At 40.9% G+C, this 17,817-nt stretch overlaps 1 protein-coding gene across 1 annotated transcript in view; it reads right to left on the reverse strand.

Moving 5' to 3' along the window:
- UNC5D (unc-5 netrin receptor D) overlaps positions 1 to 17,817 on the reverse strand; it is a 135,501-nt gene that overhangs the window by 106,341 nt on the left and 11,343 nt on the right. Inside the window, exon 3 of the mRNA XM_067543707.1 lies at positions 12,955 to 13,058. Coding sequence (XP_067399808.1) covers positions 12,955 to 13,058 — 104 coding nt within the window. The remainder of the gene's footprint in view (positions 1 to 12,954; positions 13,059 to 17,817) is intronic.

Here is a 17,817-nt window from a genome sequence, read left to right on the forward strand (position 1 = left end):
GCCCATGCTTACTGCCCTTGAATTCAGTGCTGTGCATGTGTGATGTACTGAGCACACTCATTGTCAGTTCACTCCCCTGCTCAGTGCTGCATGCCTGCTGTATCAGCACTGCCTGTATCTCCCCCTACAACTCTGCTGGAGTTCCCTGGACAGTTTGCCCCATTGGAGAAACAGGTCAAGAGAAAGGGGAAAGCTCTATTCACCCAGTGACTCTAAAATTGTACCCCAGCTGTGATTCTGGGTCTTCATCTGGCATACCACTTCTCAAGCCAATCTGGCTCTGCATTTACATTTCAGAGCACTTTAAAATTAAGCCAGGCTGTTTGCCAGGAGGGGCATGGAGCTGAAGCTCAGGGAAAGCTAGTGAGATACCTTGTGTGTGAAGACTGCTAATCTTTCCCCCAAGCTTTGTGCAAACAAAAAGCGATTTTTTTTCCATCCCAAGAACAAGTGTGAAATATCAGCTGTGGTATGTCAGTAACCTAACTACATGCTGTTATTTATAGACCTGCTCCCCTTACCTACCATAGGAGCAGTTTGAGAGCAAAGAGCAGAAACACTCAGCCATGGTCACACAGCAAGATGATCTGAGAGGCCAGGCCATAGCTATGTCTCTGCCTGTTGATGGCTTTATAAATTAGGATCATTACTTTGAATTCATGGCATGGACAGACCTGAACTAACCAGTCAGTTAATGAAGAGTCAAGCAGTTGCTGAATGAAGTAGTCCTTGCCCAGTATCACTAGCAAGATTTGAAAGTCGGTAACTGAAAAAGCTGCAGTGGGGTTGGATTGCAGAGTCAGCAGTCTATTAGTATAATTATTGTACAGTAGTAGGAAGCAAGGGTCTCTGGATAATGTGCACTACAAGTTGGTTGCTAAGAAGAATAAAACAAATGAGAAACTACCATCAACAATAGCCTCCTTCAGGCAGCACCTGAAATGTGTAAATCATCAGTTATGCATCTGGAATCTCACAACAGATCAGTATCTTCAAGAGTCCCCTGCCAGCAAGGAATGGGTGATAGGACATCTTGTTCCTTAATGCTGGTGCTGGAACCTGGTCCAGAAGCCCTCCTCAGCTTTCTGCAGTGTAGTTGTGAAAGCACCTATGCAACAAGGCAATGCAAATTCCACAGGGAAGAATGGGTGTGCATTGACGTATGCAACTGTGATGGTGATGAGCATAGCAACACAGTATTGAACACATCAGACAGATTCTGAGGGGGAGTAGAAATGTTTCAACTATCTGCAGATGACTGTGACTATGTTTTGTGAGTAAATACAGTTTCGTAGCTCATAGACATATGTAGGGCTTATTCATACAATATAGTCATACAAGACATTATACCACCCTTCTACTAACAATCATTACTGTTATATAAGTAGTTTATATGTATTGTCATTGTATTCAGTGATAGTAAGAAGGTAATTACAGTTGTATCATGTGCACATTAGATTTATCTCTGCGGCCCAAGAGAATACATTAAAAATATGTGTTTTATAATTTGGGGATAGGGGTCTTATCTGCATAGCTTTATAAAATAGCAGACTGACAACTGTTCTCACCTCAGCCCATTCTACAAATAATGACAAATATTTTGATGTATTATATGGTACAAACAAACTCATACTGCTGTGTAACTATATACTTTAGCTTTCACTGAAGGCAAAATAAAGTACAGGAAAATAAATAAAACGTATCACCTGGGGCTAAATATTTCTCAAAACTTTCCAAAACAGTAATAGTTTGAGTACATGGGTACATTATCAACTGTATTTGGAAGCTTTCTTCCAAAATTAGACTATGCTTCTATGAGTTATGTCTCTTTTTCTATTTTATGATTTTTTCAGATTGGATGTCTTATGACATTTAAACTTTATAGAAAAACGCCACCTCCTCCAGTATCTACATCCACCCTGGTGATGACCACTAGGTATGTGGTAGCAATGACATTTTTCTAGATGATGAATCACCCCTTAGTGGCCCAAGCTGGCCTGGTAGACTACAAGCATTTAAGGTTTCCTCCCTGTATGATGGATGTTTTCAACAGTGGGCACTCTTCTAATCATACTTTTTGCTCAATAACATTCTAGATGTCTAAGCTAGTTACAGACTGCTGTCTGACTGATTAAAAATTGGTCATCTTGTTTTGAAAGGATTCTTTCTGGGTCCTACTGGCTGTTTAGCACGGTGGACTATGTATCTTCAGAGAGGTCCTGGACTTCTTTCAGTATGGTGCAGTCTTTCGAATACTTTTCATCTGCCGTCATTGCCTAGCTACTATAATTTCCCTATAGCTAGTGTTCATCTGAATTAGCTGGAAGGGTGCCCACTCTCCTTGCTCAATGCTGGACTATATTTTGCACAACACTTTACAACTGACCTAGAAGTAGCTGGGCTCAGCACAGGAAATGCAGCAGCATCTGACATGGTGCATCTCAGATAAAGGGTAGCTTCAAAACAAAGAATTCAGAAATAGTCAGTGAGCAGTCAAACTGGATTGTAGCCTGAAGACCTATTTCCAAACAGACATGCACATAAATCTGATTCCCTGTGCCTGGATAGCACAGCATAACTCCAGTAGACTCTTGTTCTGAAAAGAGTAGAGAACCTACAGGACAATATATTAGGACAGTTACTCCTGACTCCTGATTTCCAGACGGCGAACACCTATTTCAACTAAACTGTGCTTCACATGTCAGAAACAAGTCTAGACCCATGACCACATTTGACTCTCCCATGGTCTCAGAGCCTTAACTAATATTGAGCATAGAGCATGTTTCATGCAAGGGTATAATTTTTTTAAGCTTGCCCCCAATCAGTGTTGAAAAACATAACTAAGACTAGGCAAAAGGTCTAAAGGTCTGCTAAAGTCAGACTAGGTCTAATGGTCTGCTAAAGTTAATGGAAGACTACCAAGGGCGCAAAGTGTGAACAGTGCATGGACTTGTCCACCAAGAACGCAAGGAAGTAATAATTTATCATTAGCAAAAAGCAACACACATATCCAAACACATGCACAATAATACAACACAGGTAAAAACCTCTTTAAAAACAAAAACATAAAAAAACCAAAAGAACACAGATAAGCTCATGACACTGTTTAAATAGATGCCAAGGCTCGTCTTATGCAGGGGCTGACAGACGTTAACACAAGCATATTTGTTACTTTTTAGGGACGGGCTGACAAGGATCTCCTGAGCTCAGAGTACGAGAGGAGGTGTTCCAGGCCCTGGAATACAAGCACTTGCAAGCTCAAGGTGCAACGCGGCTAGAACTCCTAGTGTGACACAAGAGATACCCCTACAGGGAAGAACTCAAGCAGGAGTCCTTGAATATAGCCAGGGCCATCTCATTCATGGCTTTCAAAGTTAAACAGAGCCAGATTAAAATCAAGCTGCCACTTTACTGGCGAGCCCAGTTTTCTTTACACTGGCTGACTAAATGAAGAAGTGATCCGACTTTGCCTCCAGGGTGCTTCAACAAGCTGCTCATCCCTTTGCCGGCATTAAGTTAACTCCTTGGCAGGCTCTAGTTCAGAAACCACAGGGGCTGCTAGACAAAATGGGACTGAATTTGTGTTTTTAACGATCCATTTTGTGCCTCACGGGATCTCTTACCAATAGAAGCTGACACTGTGCTAGCAGGTCAGGAATGCTTACTTTCACCTTCACACAGCTCAGATGCTTCTGGTATAGGATCGAATGCACACCTTGTTATCAGGAAGGCACACACACACACACACACTCTCTCTTGCTCTCTCAATACCTGAACTTGTGTTCATGCACTGGCTATGGGGAAGCTTCCCTACCAGTTCTCATAATATATCAGGAGCAATGGCAGTAGAGTCAGCAATAGCAGTAGCAGGACAGAGACTGACCAGGCCATTGGGTGAGACAACTCCACCTCATTTTATTTCTCATGGTGCAGATAGCACGTGTCCCTGTCACAGCTACTGTCACTGTAGCGAAGGGAAGTTCTCCTCTTTGGGTAGCTGCAGCCTTCATCACAAATACACAGCGGTGGCGAGTTGTCCGCAAGCACTGATGTGGTGAAGGAACATTTATGAATGATGAAACGCTGACAAAGATAAAGCTGTTGCTCTAGCAAACTAAGACATCGCTCCTGTAGCTCCAAGAAGATGAGCCTCATTTCCCCAGCACTTACAGCATGCCAGTGTAAGTCAGGAGCAGCTCCTGGGAAGTTAATGGAGTTTAGCTGTGTAAATGAGAGGAGAATCAGGACCACGGAGCTAACTGAGCCCAGGGCACCAACCTGGCAGCCTGACAGCAGCACCATTAGATCAGGGACCAACAAAGTGTCGCGTGTGCTCCCCTAGCGTACAACCATTCCAATATTGCAGGCACTCCAACCTAGAGGAGGCCCCTATTGCCCACAATTCTTAAACCTGTCCATGGGGATAAGGTGTTGTGGGGATTGCGAGCCAGAACTGAGTTTTCCCTGGGCCAATTCAGAACCAGCCGCTAACGGAATGGCTCCAGTCCCACCCTGCTCGTGCCAGCAGAGACTCTGTTATATTTAAATCAACATTTGCCACAGCAGAGGATCATCAGATGTTCAGACTTAAACATAAAAAAACAGTAATCCAGGAGTCGACACTCATAAAAACTGTATTGATTTGGGCTGAGTGCTGAAGCCTGCAGCACAGCTGCTCACCAGCTCCATTTTACTTGCTGTGCCAGTGCACGAGAAAAAGGATTTATTTTAATTTGTTTTGTTTTAATTCTCCTAATGCAGTGGCAATGCACCAACTATGCCCCCAGAAACCCAGCCATCTCCAAAAGGGGAGAGGCACAGAGTTTGCCTCACCTTGACCGCATAATGGGGACACAGCCATACGTCCTCCTGGGAAGATGGAATTTCTGCCGAATGCTGAACGTGATGGAGGTTGAGGACACCTAATTCCTTGAAGCACATATAACCCTTTTCCAAAGGCAGTACGTTCTAGGAACAGAACTAAGTTGCTCCAGGACAGATGGTGTGTGGGCTTTTCTTGTCACATCTAAAGGCAGAGGCATATGGTGATGGTACACACCCATCTCTACTACTGAAGAATTTAGAATGTCTTCATAGTCTCCTGGGGCCATCTAACCTATCTAAAATGAGAATGGGCAATTCAAAGGTTACTCAGTTTTCTTACCAACTGTTGCTGCACGAGGTTTTATTACTATTAAAATAGGCACATTCCATTGTAAAGCACATCATATGTAAATGTCTACTTCCATTCCATGTAGTGCAATTGAGTTCTCAGGAAGGAATTACACATTTAAAAAGAGATGCTCCTTTATATAATTTTTATTTAAGTCCCAGCTGACACAGGCAACTGAAATGTGCTGCTAAATGGATCAGGACAGGGAAGCGCAGTGCATTTCACAGCAACATTAAAATCAGTGCTGCCTCAGCAGGTTTGGAGCTCCTGATTCATCCCTGTGCAACGTTAAACCTGAATTATAGTACTGCAGTTCCTTATTTGCAGGCTTACCTGATTATTTGCTCTTAACTAATGTGTAATTCAGCTTAAAGACTATTTAATAAAACTAAACTGTGTGAGCACACAGAGCATTGACAATACTACATTAGCTTATTTTACTTGTAAATTAATTTGATACAAGCAAAACACATATTCCAATCTTTAAACCATGTTCTCCTAACTCCTCCTTTTGGAAATTACCATTTAAAGCATATTTAATCTTGCCTTTTTCACCAACAGTTTTGCACACTGCAGTCCTATTTATCCATGGAAGAGGTACTGCATGAGCAGCAGAAATTCAGGTTTCCCCTAAAAGATTTCAAAGCTGATCTGGAAGAGTTCTGTCTAAAGATGAAAGGGCAGTTTAGGCTCCATGCCCACATGTTCCTTGGCCTTTTCATGGTCCCATAATCATTGACGTCTCGGCTAAAACTGCCAATCAGTGCTACTGTAACATTGTATTTAGTAACGTGGACGCCTACCCACTAGGAAATGCACACAGATCCACTAACTCATTTTTCACATAGGCAGACAATTAACTAGCACTAATTGTAATCATTTGGTTGCAAGCAGCCGGGGGCAGCTCTTCTCTGAATCTTCTCTAACTATTCCACAGCCTTCTTAAACTGTGGGCACCAGAACTGGACACGGTATTCCAGCAGCAGTCATCCCAGTACCAGATACAGAAGAAAAATAACCTTCCTTATCCAACTCAATCTTTCCCTGTTTATATGTCCCAGGATGGCACTGACCCTTTTGAACACAGCATTAAACAGAGAACTCATGTTCGGCTGATTAAACACCATGGCCCTCAATTATTTTTCAGAGTCACTGCTTCCTTTTGCACGCTTAGTGATTTGTCCAAGCTTCACCTTCTTATACAGGGCCTGATCCAAAGCCCTGGAAAGTAACAAAATTGCTCCGAACCCCAATTTTTGTTTAAATGTACTGACCGACTTTGCTTAGTTGGGAGAGTTTCATTGTCGCTACCTGCTTTCTGAACATCTTATTAGCCCATTGACAATGCATAGTTACTTTGTTACAACAGGAATTTTGAAAAAAAGTTAGTAGTAAAGCTGCTTACTGTCTCTAACGACCTAGTATATTTATCCAATGCGTCCTTTCCTTAGAGTTCATTTCTATAACAATGTTAGACATTCTAATCCAATACTAATTATTGAAAAGGTCTCCATTGCCAGATCCCTGATGTAAAGTCCATCTTCCTCCCAGCTGTAGCTTCCTCAGATTAGATTTAATGTACAACCTTCACGTTGCAGTAACATTCTGAAAAAGCGTCAGCCTGCTCAAAGCCCATAAGCCCAAATGAATGAGTTTTCATGCACAATCCACACGAAAGCTTAAACTGTTTACAAAAGAATTATCAGGTCCTCTGCAGCATGGGATAAAAGCAACAGGTTCCCCAGGAGGAGTTCAGCCTAACACATAACAGCTTTATAAAACATTCAGTAGTAATATAACCACATCCAGTCTAAAATAATCCCACTGACTCCCTACATTGGAAGTTCCACATAACAAATTGCCCTTCTTGCTTTCTTTGACTTCAATACACACATCTTCCCTTCCTTATCTATTACCGCCTTATCTATTACTCCTTATCTATTACTAGTCTCTTCCTCCATTTAACCTGTTGGTTCAAGAGCCTTCTCCTCTGCAGCTCTCACTATTTGGAATAGCCTTGCTGTTTCTCTCACTTTCGCATTAGATTAGAAATGCATACTTCCTTCTCCGCCTTCCCCAAGCCTCTGAATAAATCACAGCTGAGAGACAGAGTACTTACATGGCGTTTTCTTTGGTACAATGTCCTTCTTAAAATCTGTATTCCCGAATCCTTTGCAGAGTCAGGGACAGATTTTCAGATGCATCAAAGGAAGTTGGGAACCTAACTCCCATTATCCTCTACTGGGAGTTGGGCACCTTTTTGCCTTTAAAATCCTTCCCTTCTCCCTCCTGTAAACAGCTTTTAATAGAAAAGAGGCTCAAAATTAAGCCTCTGTTAATGGGTAACACTGCCTTTATATAGGACTTGGCTATTGCTTTATTTATTAACCCTATCTGAAATCCCTTCTAATTACTGAACTCTGAGTACTACACATTGCAAGAGACAGTGATGCACAATCCCCAGTGGGCTGAAGGGATCAATTTATGAACCCTTGGCCCCATTCTGCCAGCAGCTCTTTGCAGGTTCAGAGCCATATTTAGTTCCTTTAATCATCCCTTATATGCTTAGCTTGGCTAAGAGATGGCAAAAGGTAGACCTAAGAGCCTAGAAATATTTGAAGGGTAAAAACATCAAGGATGGAGAGGAAATATTTAGAGGTGGCAAAAGGGGATTGAAACTAGCAGTGAGAGGATGACATTAAGAAAGGGGAAAATCAGCCTGAACCTTGAAAAGGGATGTGGATGGGACCTCCTGACAGGGAGAATGCATTTGATCAGGGGATAATCCTCCTTCAAATCCCTCCTGAAAATGCCTCCTGTGCTATGTTGCCTACAAAATACTCAGAACTGGTTGGCATGGAAAGCAGCAGGCATAGCACACCAGCTCCCTCACCATTAGCATGGTGCCGCTTTTTCTGTCCTCTCACCTATTGCCTTCCATCTCACACTTCGAACGTTAGCTCTTGGGGGCAGGGATCAGCTCTCTGTTACGTGTCTATACAGCATCTAGCCCTGTGAGGCCTTGCTCTACATCTGAGGCACCTCAGCATCCCTGTGATATAAATAAATAATAGCCTTCCAAGGGAAGCAGTGGATGCGCCAGAGCCTGGAAACTGGTCATCTAACTTCAGAAGCTGTGTTTATTTCAGGGAACCATCCTGTGCTGGCAGTGAGATAAGAATCACAGGAATTAGAGTCAGAGTTGACTGAATAGGAGATATCAAAGTTGGATCTAATAGGTATTTCCCCTCTCTGACTCCAACTCTTGAGTGCTTAAACAGGAAACTCTAATCAAAACATGGTTTTCAATGGTGCAAACTGTATAAATGTTCTCAAACTCCAACACCATTCAGGAAGAAGTGGCTGCTTCTTAAAGGCTTCTCATTCAAATGATGAGCAGCCCTGGCCCTCCTTAGCTCATGAGAATTATTATTAATAATTATTACTGTAGCACCTAGGAGCCCCAGTCATGGACCAGGACCCCATAGAACTAATAATTTTACAGCCACAAGTGCTGTTACAACAGACCACGATCTGTTACTTATTTGAATTTGGTGCTCAGTTTTCAAAGACACTGAATTATTTTGAGTAGGCTGTTTACCTTGATGTGAATAGGATTAGCCTTACACAATGAGCCTTTATGTGAAGTTTTATTGTCCAGAGCAAATATGACCTGTTAAGATTTATAGGCTTTATTAGCAGCAATAACCATTTTACAACCAACATCAGTAAATCAGGGTTTATTGAGAGCTCTACAAATTTTAATGTGTGGAAAACCATTAAACTGTCGGCTTTTCGACTGACATAATTCCTAACTTTTTATGAAAGAGAGATTTTCCATTTAACTGGAGTGTAAAGCAGCACAGTTTGGAATAATAAATTGTTCTGAAAACAACAAATAGGTTTTGTCTAAATAATGACGAGTATCAAATGGTGAAATGGTTATCTTTAGTTAGAACCATTCCTGTAAGCGTAAGGTAAATAGAAATGATAAACCCATGCAAACTAGTAGTGTAATATTCTGCATGGATTGGCTCTAAAGTTATAGCAGTGTTGCCAACTCTTGCAACTGTATTGTGAGTCTCACCATATTTAGTGTTTTCTTAAAGTCTCAGCTTCTGAAATCATGAGATCACTTGAAAATCTTAGTTTGCATTAGAAAAATAAAGTCCTGGCTCTTCATAGTTATAGTGAAAAGCTTTAAACTGTGAACTCTAAAACCTCAAAAACAGGAAGACAAATAAAAAGAACCCAAATTCTATTTTAAAAAAAAAATCTCATGATTTTAAAGCCAATCTCATGATTTGGGAATTTGAACACTTGGGTCATCTGAACATCTAAGTCATTCATTTGCTCCTGACTCCACCCTGAACTGCTTCTAACATCCTGCTCTGACTTTACATTTTAAGATTTGCCTTTAATATTGGGATAGCTAAGCAGTGGAACAGATTACCTAGGAAAATAGTGAAATCCCAGTCATTAGAGGTTTTTAGGACTAGATTGGACAAACTCCAGTCGGGGTGGTCTAGATATACTTGAGACTGTCTCAGCACCTTCAGGCCTTCTGAAGTCCCTTCCAGCCCTACATCTTTATGATGCTATGATTTCAGGGTTCGACTTGTCAATTTCAATTTAAGGAAGGGAGGGGGGAATGCCCATACCAAAAGCTCTGAGCCTCCTAATAAAAATAAAAATTTACAACACTGATAAAGACCAGCAGCATTAAATTCTAATATACAAATAAATGAACTGGACAACTGGAACAACACTAAGAAACCTATTAAACCACCGCAGCACTCCTAGATGTCCCCAAACCAGATAAACTCTCTTCTCTCCACTGCTGGTGGGGGCAATAGCTTCTATCTCCCAACATCTAAAGCCTTGTCCCACTCTAAGACTAGATGACCTACCTCCTGAGGTCCCTGCCAACCCTAATCTTCTATGATTCTATATAGATATAGATAGAGAAGAATTCATTCATATATTCATTCAGTATTGGTACCAGAAGTATTGCTATGCAGTTGAACAGTCAAAAAAGAATATGCTGGGGTGTCTAATCTCATGCAATACCCCTTTAATGCTTTCCCTAACAAGAAAGATGGCACAGTGTGCAAATCCACCGGGGTTAGACCAGGAACATATTAGACCCAGTTTGTTTTGAAAGGCAGCAACTGCATAAAAATGAATAACCCATTACTGACCATTATCACACTTTTCAGGAGTGAGTATCTATTTTCAAAACGAAAAGTCCTCATAATTCTCTCATCTTCAATAAAATTCAAAACACGTTGACTCAAACACCATAATTTCTTACTCCCTTTCTTTCAAATTACTGAACTCCAACTGTGAAAACGCTTTTTGACTGTGTAGGCTATCTGCAACTGTATCTGCAACAAATTTATATAATTGTTCAGTTCAGCAAACCATACTTGCTAGGTTGGATAATATTTATTTACTCAGTGGGTTAAAATTTGTTTCTTTTGTTTCCAAAGAAAACGACTGAAATTTGTATAATTTGTCACTTATAAACTTTTTGCTCATCCTTGAATCCGTGTATTTGGAGAATTAATGGCATAAACAAGTCTCTCAAGGATGTGATATAGTAAATTGAGCAGTGGGTGAAATTAGATACCATTGAGGCGGAAGTAGCAGCAGAAATTTTCTTGATAGAGAAATGAGTGCTAGATGTGTAGATACACATTCGCCTCCCCCCACCCTTCTATTTCTAAGCCAGCTGGCAATGTCTTTTAATTTGTATCCCAATTTGCCTCATTTCTCAACTCTTTCTGGGTTTTTGATGGCATCCACCCAGCATGTTTTCCATCTAACTCAGAGACCATATATTTTCTTTCTTTGTAGTTTATGTTCCCTGCTTCTTTTCTCCCTCCAATTAGTAGATATCATAGTGATTTGAACTGAGATGAGAGACAAACAACTTCTGGTTGATATCAGTTTCTCTATTTATCAAAGGACGCTAAATAGCAGCATCACATATGCAGGTCTGGCATTTTGGAGAGTAAACACACCACGGTACAGCAGGGACTGGCCTAGACTGTTAGCTCTGAGCCCAAAAGTGTTCAGCTAGCTAGCACGTACTGTAACTCCCACAGGAACCTGTCAACACCATCACTTTACAGAGCTGTGTTTATTGATGTACCATACACTGAATAGTGGGACTGCTGTCCACACCTTGGACATCCTGCAATTCAGAAAGGGAGGCCAGTCCATCTGTAACACCATAACACTCCAAATAGCTACGCCAAGCATTTCACGGGGCATCAGTTAGTTAGCCCACTGCTTTTCAGTGGCTTTTCAGCAAGCTCTCCTCTGTACCAGGAAGCAGAGAAAGTAACGTTAACACTTAGGGCCAAAATCATCATTGGTTCAAGTCCACTAGCCTCCATGGAGCTACACCAGAGTTTATATGTAATGCACCAGCTGTGTCCCAGGCATTATGAAGACAAGTGCGTAGCTCTAACTGATAATACACAAAGGCCAGGAGGGCAGCATAAAAGCAGCGAGACTGACCAGAGCTGTTTCGCGTGTCTTGTTACAGTCGCTTTCCCTTCCATCTCAGGCACAAATTTTGGCCTCTAGTTTATTTTTAAGTAAAATAGACTGGGATTAAGACAAAGGGAATGTGCATTTCGGGTGCTAACTATTTTACGCAAAACTTTGTGTGCTACTCCAAACTGCTATTTTGGAGGCGGGTGGTTAAGTGATGGGGCGGGAAGAGAAATGTTCAAATAAGCACTTGTTTTAGATAGGTAATTACAGATTTCATCTGGAACGTCTCTCTTTTCTCCTCCCCCATCCCCCGTAGCAACCTCAAAAATCACCTGCCACATCATTCTGAAGGTGGAATCATGACGTAACAATCGTAACAAAGGCTTCAAAAACAAAACCCTTCAGAAGGGGTAAAAATGTAAAATGATCAAAAGTTCAAAACAGACAAACAGTTTTACTCAGCTACACTGCTGGACACAGCTGAGTGTCCAGTCAAGTCAGTGTTTGGGCGCGGCTTTGAACATGGAAGACAGTAGAAGACACATGGAAGACAGTAGAAGTGCAAAGTATCATTCCACCCGTCCAGTCACCTTTCATAATTTCAAAGCAGAGGCTACCATCTGTGTCTCTGGATTTGATAGGTGAGAGCACATTGGTGCCCCGCTGTGATGCAGTCGCACATATTTAGTCTTTAAAGCAAATATTTAAATCCAGTCATCCTAGAACTCTCTCAGGTGAAAAGACCAGTTCTACTGATATCTCTGCCTTTGCCTCTCTGTTATTCTGCTCCCAAGATACAACTTCATTGACAATAAAAAGCAGAATTAGAGCTGGTTGAAAAAATAAAATGTGCTTTTCTGCAAGGTTTTCTTTTTGGTTTTATCATCTTTGTCAAAATGTCCTTTACTGATTATTATAAAAACTAAAACTGAAATATTTTCAGTTTTCAAAAAACATTTTGGGTTTACAAAATAAAAAGTCAGTTTAAGATACGAATGTTCACTTTTCAGGTTTAAAAAAAAAAGCAATTTAAATGGAAAATGTTTTTTCATCAAAACCAAAAAAATAGTTTTGATTAATTTTCTGGTTTTAACAACAGCAACAACAACACAATTTCAAGCAGCTCCAGAGTAGAATATGGTAATGACACTGGATTTTTTACAAGCATCCAGAACCAATTCTAGCTGATACCTTCCCACTTCCCCTCCAAATAGATCCAGTCCAAAAAGGACTAGCTAATAACAGTGATGTCAAAAACAGTGTCTTTCTCTCACCTCAGCTGCAGGTACTCCCTCTGGTGGCCGACAGTGCAGAACAATCATCCCTTCAATAGGAACCTCCTTTCCTTGTGGGTCTTGCTCAAAGTTTTTCCGTAAATCTGCCAAGAGGTGAATGCAGTTGTTATGTCTCCAATGCAGTTTATCTGAACACGTGTAAAGCTAAACTGCTGAGATGTGAGGTTTTCCAAAAGCCATTCCTCATGCGGTTACGTATCTGTTGTGAAAGTTACTAACAAAAATGCTTCTACCACTATATATGTTCAGAGCACTTGACAAACATTGCCTATATCCCTCCCTGGAAAGTGGGTGTATAAGTGTTATTATCCCCATTTTACACATGGGAAAACAGAGGTTTGGCAAGGCCACACAAATGAATTAGGATTAGAACCGAGAACCTTCTCTCTGCTCGCCCACATGAAGCTCCCCCAAGCCATTCTGGCTTTTGAAAGGTGAAGAATAATAAGGAATGCTATTTAGTGACACTGAAACACAACTTTAAATACATCAATGGTCTCTGGAAAAAACAAAGTCAAAGGATAGTATTTTAAAATAAAGCAAATGAAGCTGATCAGTATTTTGTGGCATTACTGTCCTCGTGGCTGACTGGATTTGCTAATGCAAAAATATTTAGTTATAAAACATTGTGTCCAAAAGTTCTTTGGACACTTGGCAGCAAATACGCAATTGAAAACAAGGCACAGTACTGTAACTAGCCATTTGAAATCTGTGCAGACATTGCAGCAAATTAAACAATTTCCACCAGCACTTGACAACATGCCCGTATCTTCCATGATAGACACTGTTACATACTGTCTGATCACCAGCTTAATGGGTTAGAACTTGAACAGTATTATTAAAAGGCTGGAGGAAGAATACTGTTCTGACTTCATGATACTCTGTGGCTAGGAAAGAAAGGCGACTTGAGGCTTGCCCGCCCAGAAGGATTCCACCAACGTGCAAATTAGGATAGTTATAAGCATCACTTAAGCCCCACTTACATCATATTTTGATTAATTCACCCCATTTTTATATTCCCCTGTGTGTGTGTGTGTGTGTGTGTGGTATTTCAGTAACCATTTTATTAAACATTGTTTTGGTCCTCCTTGGTATCAGGACATCATTCCACAGAGGCAAATCCTGATCTGACTTCTAGAAGAGCAAAGAAGGGCTGCAAAGTTCCACTGTGCAAAAGGAGGTCTGCAGGTGGAACGCGTGGAGGGGTGCGCACCAGAGACATGGAGCCCAGATAGGTGGGAACCCCTCCTCGGCACATGCTTTATGTTTGGCTGGAGGAAAGGCAGAGGTGGCCAGGTGACCCACTGCTAGACATATTTCTCCACTCAAGATGCATTCTAGGGCCACCGGCTACTCTGTTAAGGTGCAGTTGCCTCCATCACTTCTCCACAGCTTTGGGAAAGGTGCTTTGCACCTCTTCCTTATGGAGATTCCCAGGTGACAGATTCCCTATTGCACAGATCCTCTAGTCCTTCTCCTATCCCCCTCCCCACAAAGGCGACGTGCTAGAGCTGCAGAGGTTACTCAGTTAGACTGGAGCAGCCTCCCCAAGTGACTCCACCACAGATGCTCAGCCTTGGTAAAGAATCCCCTTCCCCGTGGAGATCCCTGTGTCAAAGTCCGGATTTGCCTGGTAACTGATGACACGTTCCTTGAGGCCGTGCAAGCATGGGAGAGATGAAGCAGAAGAAAGGTTATTTACAGCACGCACACCAAGTCAGGATGTTTCCGTTAGACAAAGTCATTTTCTTTAAACAGAGCGCCTCAAATTCTACAATGCGGATTTATTGATTTAATTTTCTCCAGTGCTTACAACTTCATGAAATACGTCCCCCTTAAACAGCGGAGGCCCTGAATCAGTTACACTTTTATACATTTTATAAATACATTAAGATTTATTTTAGCAAGTCCAGCCACTCACTGGAAAAAGATGCAAATATCACATTTATGATTCTCTTCTAATGTTCTTGTGGGGTTTTTTTCATGTTGGGCACTGTAAAACACATACTGGTTACCTATTTAGAGAGTTATTCATTAATACTGAGAATACAACTTTGTCCACAAGAGCTTTTATTGGTAGAGGAATGCAAGTAAGATCCATCTTTTTGTTTTCTCTGCCTTCCACGTTGCTCTACAGAAATAGCTACCTGCTATTTCAGAGAAGTATAAATTGCAATAGTGCTTTAAACTTATGATTCAGAATCACAGGTTATGAATGCAACAGAAGGCCACACAAGCTGGTATAATAACAAGTACTATGAGCCAGGTCTGAAATGAAATACTAGTGTTCTATGCATGACCACAAATTAGATCTGCTTGTTCTCATCTGTGGTCCCCTAAGGGATATTCCCTGAGTCAAAAATCCATGTGCCAAATTAAGCAACTGGGTTGTTCATAAGAGGCAGCCTGACATAGGTCCATGACAAAGTGAGCTCCTGAAAACACATGGGGATCATTACAAAATCCTACTCATTGCGCTTGTCTGTACTATGCTCAAAGTCACCCCATCTTTGATGCTGTAATTTCTGGAAGTACTACTGTACTGTCCATCCCACCCTCACATCAACACTGGTGCAAGAAAAGGCACCACAACAAATGGTCAATGAAGCAATACCATTCTCAGGTGCACAGCTGTGCTGTGGCCAGTATGTTACAGAACACAGAAACAGGGAAGAACATGATCCATAATGCCTGCCAGATTTTTAAAATATTTTGAATTACTTATGAGAGGTAGGTATGTACTATGCAGATGATCAGACACTACAGTGATGGACATAATATAAAAGAAACAGACAGCTAAACCAATCCACCTACTTCAGTTCATTCCTCGTTCTCTTTTTAGTCTGCCATGTTAGGGGGAGAAAAAAATTCATAGCACAGAGAAAAGTCAATAAAAATTCAATTCAGAATAATAGTCTTTTGCAGCTCAGCAATACAGGGGAATTATCAGCTCATTCAATGTTATGACAGTTAATGCAGTGAAATAAAAATTGAATTTATACATTCAAACTAAATCAACCAATGAAAAATCAGTCATTTATAAAAATCAGGGGGTTGGTATGTTGTCCTATTAGTTTGCCCAACTGTTTTATTTAAATTGGTCATGCCAAAGAAGCATAATTCTGGAAGCAAGCTCCAAAACAATCTTCATCGGGGCCAAAAATGGAATGTGCAGTTAAGACAAAATTTCAGTGGGTTTGTAGTTCTTTGTATTTATGATGCTTACTTAATTCTGTAGAGCATTTATGGTCCCTGGAACAGAGAAATATTGTGCCCATTTTACAGATGGGCTGAAGCTTAGAAAGGAGAACTAATCTGTCTGAAGTCACCCAGAGAGTCAATGACTGAGCTGGGAACAAAATCCAGAAGTTCTCACTCCTAGTCTCTTTCAAGAATCCTAACATAATAAGTGCAAATCGAAGATGAGCAATTGTTTCCTTCCTTTGCAGACCTTTTTACTTACTTACTTACTAACAAACTATGTAGGGTATTTGCCTAATAACCAGAACTAGTGATTTAAAAGGAAAAGATAAACTGGGACCACAAGACAGTTAGAGGAAGTATATTCCTGAATCCTCAACTAATAGCAATGCTGCAAAAACATAGTTCAGACTCTTCCACAAGAAAAATGCACCAGATATAATTGTAAAGTAAAAACCAGATGAAGCCTGGAGTGCCTTCGGTCACATAACACTCTGTATTGTAACACTCATATTTGGGTACAGTCCTTTTGGCTGTTTGATTTTGATGTTCCCCCTCGCCATAATGCTGTTTATTGTGTTTTCTAGTTTCTCCTGCAGCGAGATAATGATCTGTTGATTGTGAGTGATAACACTGCAGTGTAGCAACCCTGATATGAGGAGCAGAGATGGACTGAGACAGAAATAGCTCCCCTGCCTGAGGAAAACTACTGCCCCTTCTTCCCAATATACAAATACTGGTATGATGCAACCTGCCTAGTAGCTATGTTTCTTCTATACTATTTGGGCGGTTTTAGGACAATTCATCCCTAAACGATGGTACAGTAAAAATAGCCATTAAAAAAAATTAACATTTGTCAGCCCATATGAGCTGTATCTCCACAGCCACAGCCTTTCTATACTTATTACAACAAATAAGGTCATTATGTGTGCTAACTTGGCAAAGAGTGATTTAGCGGTGACTACTATAACTGCACTGGCATTAGTGGAGTAACCCTAGGGATAAACCAGGGATGAATTTAACCTTCAATGCAACATCACTAGCATGGCCTGGAAAGAAATATGTTCTAAATGCATTCTTTACTTTGCTTCTCTGCACATTGGTCGCTTTTCAAACCCAACTTAGGGCAAGCAATTGGCATATATAGCATGTTTTGGAAATAGTTTAAACCGCAGAGCATAAACTTATACAGGCTATTAAAGGAGATCAGAAAACAGTATCATGAAAAATACTGGAAGTATTTAAAATTTTGATAAGCAGGAGCAAAAACTTTTGACCAGCTCTAATGTTCATTATGCACATCTAGAACACCAAATTCAATTGGCCGTAGCAAGTTAGCCACATTCACATTCATGGCATTAAATGTACCCCAGGAATGCAGTATATTACAGTATAGATGCTGAAGATGATTACTATTGGTTATATTATAATACAAGCAGTTTTGATCCTCTTCAAAATGTTCTCCAATGTGGGAAGCATATGCAGTGCTTGTCACTTTATCTTTTTTTTTTTTAAAGCACAGTAGATGGCCTGACTTTGGGAGCTGTTGCCTGGTTTTCCAAACCATGGCCAAAATGAGAAACTAAGCAAACTAAGGAATAACTTCCCCTTGCTACATGAAGAAAGAGGAAGTTATTCCTA

This window comes from Emydura macquarii, unplaced genomic scaffold (genome assembly GCF_026122565.2).
Source record: "Emydura macquarii macquarii isolate MOO-44397 ecotype Brisbane River unplaced genomic scaffold, CSIRO-AGI_Emac_v2 contig_113, whole genome shotgun sequence".
In the NCBI taxonomy this organism is placed as follows: domain Eukaryota; kingdom Metazoa; phylum Chordata; order Testudines; family Chelidae; genus Emydura; species Emydura macquarii.